General features: G+C 46.6%; 1 protein-coding gene across 1 annotated transcript; it reads left to right on the top strand.

Annotated features, from left to right (window-relative positions):
• The first annotated feature begins 414 nt into the window (after positions 1-414).
• On the top strand, positions 415-2,294 carry MOS (MOS proto-oncogene, serine/threonine kinase). The gene has a single exon (XM_043602240.1). It carries the CDS (start codon positions 1,166-1,168, stop codon positions 2,210-2,212), a length of 1,047 nt encoding a protein of 348 aa, XP_043458175.1. The 5' UTR covers positions 415-1,165; the 3' UTR covers positions 2,213-2,294.
• Positions 2,295-6,341: the final 4,047 nt, after the last annotated feature.

The following is a 6,341-nucleotide window of genomic DNA, read 5'->3' as shown; positions in this document are numbered from 1 at the left end:
TCCTAACATGTTCCTCTGTTTTTTTATCAATAGGGTAATGTTGGTCTTTTCCCCAAAGATATGGAATGCAAATTAGTGGGAGGTAGGGAGTTTGTTGTTACAGAAACTAGAAAGGAAGAATTTATGTTTGCACAGCAAGCCCCTGGTTTAATTTCAACATCTGGTTGTCCACATTACATATAGACAGTAGTGATTCTGTGCCATTTTTATTCAGATCTTTCCTCTCCTAGGATTCTCTATTTGTTATTATTTGAAGCTCTGATCATGGCTCTGAATCTGAATCTGTTCTTTTTTTCTCCCCCGCCCCCCTCCCCTCTGTTTCGACACTTCTGTAACTCATTTGCTGGGAAGTCGAGAATCTCTCTTGTAAGTGAGCTTACCGGGTGGGCCAAACTACCATGGCCCAGGGTTGTTAGGAAGTCGATACGTTGCTACGAAGTCTTGCTAATTTGCTATATAAGCTGAATGGAGTGTCAGAGAATTTTCCTTTCCCCTGATGAACTTAGGAGATGGATGTTTTGACCTGTATCAGTGATTCTATTTGGATCGATTACTTCGAGGTTAGTTTTTTATCCATGTATGAATGTTGCACCTAATTATCCCTGTAATCGGTTAAACAAATGTCAGCTGTTCGTATTTCAACTCTTCCTGCCAATAACTGCTGGAAGTGATTTAATGCAGCTGGAAAACAACACTGACAATCATTATAGCCTGCAAAGTGTGAAATCATTTCATTGCACTATTGTGGTCTCCTTAGTCTGAGGACTGATCACGTTCTGCCGATGACGCTTAAAAAAAAAAAGCCGGTTTTATTATAATTAGGGAAATACTGGGAAAAAGGGGGGGAGCCCAGGGGCAGCTCGGTGTTGTTTATCTGGTGAACTCTTCTCAGTCAAGAGGTTGTTTTTACAAGAAGGCGCTTTCAGCATTGAAGGGAAATCCTGTCATCTGAAAAAGAGGGCTGTGCTTCATTCAAGATTGTCTCCCCCTTCTGATAAAAACACTTGCTGATTACACCCCAGATGCGGCTCCTTTGGGGGAAAACGAAGGAAGAGGAGAAAAACGCTGGGTGGAGCCAAGGGGTCGGCAGCAAGGCTTCCAAACTCCCGGGGCCTCTTCCCTTTTCGCTCGCCTGTGTGGCTCCGGGGTCCGCTTCGAAGGCGCGATGCCCTCGCCGCTTCCCCGGCGCGGTTACCTCCCCGGCGAGTTTTCGCCCCCGGTGGACTCGAGGCCCTGCAGCAGCCCTGCTGAGCTGCCAGGTAGGGCAGGGAAGCTCCTCGTGGGTGGCACTCCTCCCAGGGCCCCGCGGCTACCGCGCCGGCTGGCCTGGTGCTCCATTGACTGGGAGCAGGTGCGCTTCCTGCAGAGGCTGGGAGCTGGCGGGTTTGGCTCGGTGTACAAGGCCACCTACCACGGCGTTCCGGTGGCCATAAAGCAAGTGAACAGGTGCACCAAGAACCGACTGGCGTCCCAGCGCAGCTTCTGGGCCGAGCTCAACATCGCCAGGCTTCGCCACGACAACATCGTGCGGGTGGTGGCCGCCAGCACGCGCACGCCCGCAGGCTTTAACAGCCTGGGCACCATAATCATGGAGTTCGGTGGCGATGTCACCTTACACCAAGTCATATACGGTGCCCCCAGCTGCCCTGAGGAGGACGCGGAGCCTCGCTGCTGTGCCGGAGAGCAATTCAATTTGGGAAAGTGTCTGAAGTATTCCCTAGATGTCGTGAACGGCCTGCTTTTCCTTCACTCGCAAAGCATCGTACACTTGGACCTGAAGCCTGCGAACATTCTGATCAGTGAGCAGGACGTCTGCAAAATCGGCGACTTCGGTTGCTCCGAGAAGCTGGGAGATCTGCCGTGCTGCCGCGCTCCCCCTTACCCCCCGGGGGGCACCTACACCCACCGAGCCCCAGAGCTCCTGAAAGGAGAGGCCGTAACGCCCAAAGCTGACATCTATTCCTTTGCCATCACTCTCTGGCAAATGAGTACCAAGGAGGCCCCGTACTCAGGGGAGCGGCAGTACGTGCTCTACGCTGTGGTGGCCTACGATCTTCGCCCGTCTCTGTCAGCAGCTGTCTTCACGGACTCCGTGTCTGGGAAAAGACTGGGGAAGATCATCCAGTGCTGCTGGAGGGCCAGTGCCTTGCAGCGGCCAAGTGCAGAACTCCTCCTGGTCGACCTTAACTCCTTAAGAGCTGAATTTGGCTGACTCTAAACCTGTATCAAGATAGGCTTTGTCTTTGTTTCTGCTCGTTTTTAAAGAAGTGACCATGTAGAAAAAAAAAAAAAACATATCTGCGGGATGGGTTTTTAGAAAATAAAGTTATTAAAAACTCCTTTTTTGTCTCCAATACCTTTTCTTTTTTTAACTTATTTTGAGAGAGAGATGGGGGGGGGGGGGGAAGGAGGGATAGGAGGGGTCGAGAAAGAAAGAGGGAGAGGGAGAATCCCAAGCAGGCTCTCAGCGCAGAGCCCGATGTGGGGCTGGAACTCCTGAACCATAAGATCATGACCTGAACCGAAATTAAGAGTCAGACGCTCAACCGACTGAGCCACCCAGGCGCCCCTCAAATACCTCTTCTAAGACACACAGCACAACTACAAATCTAGTAGTTGTCTTAATATTGTTAGTAACCTTATTCCCTTAGAGAATCATACACTTTGCTTTCGCAGCAAGCATGCTTTTTTTTTTTTTAACGTTTATTTATTTCTGAGACAGAGACAGGGCACAAGTGGGGGAGGGGCAGAGAGAGAGGGAGACACAGAATTTGAAGCAGGCTCCAGGCTCTGAGCTGTCAGCACAGAGCCCGACATGGGGCTCGAACTCACAAACCGTGAGATCATGACCTGAGCCGAAGTTGGTCGCTCAACTGACTGAGCCATCCAGGTGCCCCATGCATGCTTACTTCTGCAGTCCCCTACTCCTGCGTTTATTCAAATCTGTTATTGGTGAAACCGGCTTGTCCAAAGAACTGAATTATAAAATGCCAAAATTTTCTATAAATTCAGATCATATGCTCCGTACCCACCACCTAAATTTAACCTATTAACAGTTTGCTTGCTCCCACACCAAAGCACAGAGCCCAATGCGGGGCTCAAACCCACGAACCGCGAGATCATGACCCGAGGTGAAGTCAGGCACTTAACTGACTGAGCCACCCAGGCGCCCCAGTAGAAAAATACTTCTAAACTGGGTCTCTTTTACCTATTATTTGGACTCAGAGATAGGTGACAAAGCAAAGATTTATGATAGGTGAGAAGAAAATGACAACCCCGAGGAAGAGTAAAATTTAACATTTGGTTGGAGGAAAGCAGGCAAGTAAAACCAGAATGCCCCCTTTAGAAATCAAGGCAATGGCTGCCAGGACATGAGACTGTGAAGAATGAGGTGACTGAATTTTGTCATTAGGACCACTCTGACTTCCATTTAGCAGAGCAGTTTCCGTGAGTGGTGGAGGGCAAGGCCATGGCAATGGACCAGACAGTTATGGCAAAGACTCGACGTGCTTGGGCTCTTGAGGAAGAAGGCAAGAGCAGAAACCTTCAAAGGGGGTAAGATACACCCGTGTTCGGCTTCGGGGTTTGGTTTAGTTGTCTTAGGATGAAGGAAGTGAGTTGATTTGTGAACGAAGCAAGAAAAGACAAGGATAAATGATGAAGTTTAAAAAGTTGTAAAAGAAATGGAAAGTAGTACCTAGGGAAGGAAACCATAGCTTTAGAGAGAAAGGGTATTTCTCCCCAACGAGCAATACGAGCAAGCAAACGAGGGCGGGACAATTGCCACTGAAGGTGAGTTTTTACGCAGGAGAAGGAGGCACTGGGGAGGTTCACATCTGAGGGCTTCTATTTTCTGTTAAGGGTGATTGAGAGTGGGAGGTCTACAAGGAGATCAGGGTTTGGAACTGTTCTTGAGGGAAACAAAAGGGAGCTGTCCACGCCCACGTAAAGTACTGGTTCAGCATGCTATCTCTGTCCATGCAGCTTGGAGCACAGAGCACCCAGATACCAGCGAACAATTTCCTCCCCTGTTCATTGGAGCCACAGGGGTTCATGTTGGAAAGTTCAAGGTACGAGGGCTCAAAAGCAAAATGAAATCAGTTTGTTCCGTCAAGCGTGCTAAAATGAGATTCTAATCATGCCGAATATCTCATTAACAGACTGTCAGCGAGCTCCTTGAGGATCCCCTATCAAAAGCATGAAGGTCCAGGATTCCCTTCCAGAATGAACATGGCCACAGCTTAGACTCAAATACCTTCTCTTCTTCTGGAAACCAAAGTGGGAGGTACCTTGTATACCCCCTAATCGGTGACCCAAGGAGACAAAATGTACAGGCTACAAAGTGTATGTAGTGACGCCAGATGACTGGACACAGCCTGCAGGAAAAGAGCGCGGGGAGCGGTAGGGGGTAGCTCAGGGGAGGGCCTATCGGTGGCCGACCTCGAAGTCTTGGCAAAAACACGGCCTGATGAAGAGGAACGCGCTGTGAAGTGCAAACGTGGAGGAAAAAAATCCTCAGAACAGGGCCAAGATCAAACGGAGCTGAGCTTACAGGAGTTGATAGAGAACGAAGGCACAGAAAGTACTAAGGGAGGTCTGGCCACGGCCCAGCGCAGAAAGTGGAAGCAAACAGCCCCTTCTGAGCATGAGAGGGTCATTTGGGCGGCGGCCGGGGGTGGTCAGGGAATACAAGACAGGCACAGAAGCCTCCGGAGCCGGGTTTGTTTGGAGAGAGAAAAAGGTGTGGTTGCTTGAAGAAACCCACAGAAATGCCATGCTCGAAGGAGACAAATATGGTCTTTGGGGTGGCAGAGAAAGGAAGTCTTTGAGCTGCGGGAGGACTGCTCTGATGGGAGGTAGAATCAGTCTGCGGAAGGCTTCACCTGTAATAGCGAACAGTCACAGGAAATTACTTAAAGTAGACACATCAAGTCAGAGGTAAAGGCATATTTAACAGTACAAAGATAAGCATTAAAGATATACTCCTGACATAAATTGAGGCACAGGGGGAGAGAGGAGAAAGGATGTAAGCTGTCAACGTTATCACTGTTCCTAGAAGTAAACTCATAGATACTGTCTAGGATTAAGGATGTTATATACAAGTATATAATTGAACACAAATACAAAAAAAAAAAACCCGTCTTCAAAATCAGAACTACCAAAACAAAACAAAAAGGTGAAAGAACCAAGCACAGAATGAAAGACAACAACGTAAACTATAGGAACAAACTAATATAAAATGTGAAAATTTAGATTAAGCTTATCCGTCATCACCAATAAATGTAAGTGACTTAATTCACCTATTAAAAGAAAATCTCTATGCTATAAGATATAGTTCTCAAGCAGGGGAGCAGCAGAGAGGGAGGGAGAGAATCCCAAGCAGGCTCTGGGCTATCAGCACAGAGACCGATGCAGGGCTTAATCGGTTTTTTTTTTTTTATTAAAAAAAAATTTTTTAATTGTTTTGTTTATTTTTGAGAGAGAGAGAGAGAGAGAGACAGAGCACAAGCGGGGAAGGGGCAGAGAGAGAGGGAGACACAGAATTCTCAAAGCGGGCTCCAGGCTCTGAGCTGTCAGCACAGAGCCCAGTGTGGGGCTCGAACTCATGAACCACGGGATTACGACGTGAACTGAAGTCAGACACTTAACCAACAGCCACATAGGCACCCAGGGGCTCAATCTTATGAACCAGGAGATCATGACCTGAGCTGAAACCAAGGTCAGATGCTCAACCGACTGAGTCACCAGGCGCCCCAAATAGAATTCTTTTTTAAAAGCATGGACAAAAATATACCAACTAAATGCAAACCAAAAATGGGAGCCACAATTTTATCGTAAGATAAAAAGGAGTTGAAGTCAAAGAAGGATATTGCATAATGTCAAGGAATACAATTCACAATCAATAAACAAAAATTAGAAATAACTGCAAACCACATATTATAGCAACAATTCTCACAGACCAGAAATAACAAGCAGTAAGAGAACAAACTGAAACACTATCCACAGAAGACTAACAGATTAGATGGGCACAAAATAAGGTATGATGTCGAAGACATTGACAAAATTAATAGAATACATCTGGTTGTAATACAGTTAAGACCCCAAAAAATAAACATAGCTTCTTTTCAAGTACCTGTGGAAAACTGATCTATACCATGAAGAAAACCTTAAATTCCAAAACCTAAAAATTGTAAAGACAAATACAATTGAAATTTTAACAAAATTTAAAAAGAAAAAGCTCCTTTTCCTAGAAATTTTATTTACTTATTTAAAAAAATTTTTTTAATGTGTATTTATTTTTGAGACAGAGAGAGACAGATCGTGAGTGGGGGAGGGGCAGA

Source organism: Prionailurus bengalensis, chromosome F2, assembly GCF_016509475.1.
Source record: "Prionailurus bengalensis isolate Pbe53 chromosome F2, Fcat_Pben_1.1_paternal_pri, whole genome shotgun sequence".
In the NCBI taxonomy this organism is placed as follows: Eukaryota; Metazoa; Chordata; class Mammalia; order Carnivora; family Felidae; genus Prionailurus; species Prionailurus bengalensis.
Note: the sequence above shows the minus strand (reverse complement) of the source record. Positions and strands in the feature narration are given on the sequence as shown.

Excerpts from the sequence above, each read along its gene's own strand:
- MOS (XM_043602240.1), top strand. The coding sequence starts at position 1,166 with ATGCCCTCGCCGCTTCCCCGGCGCGGTTACCTCCCCGGCGAGTTTTCG.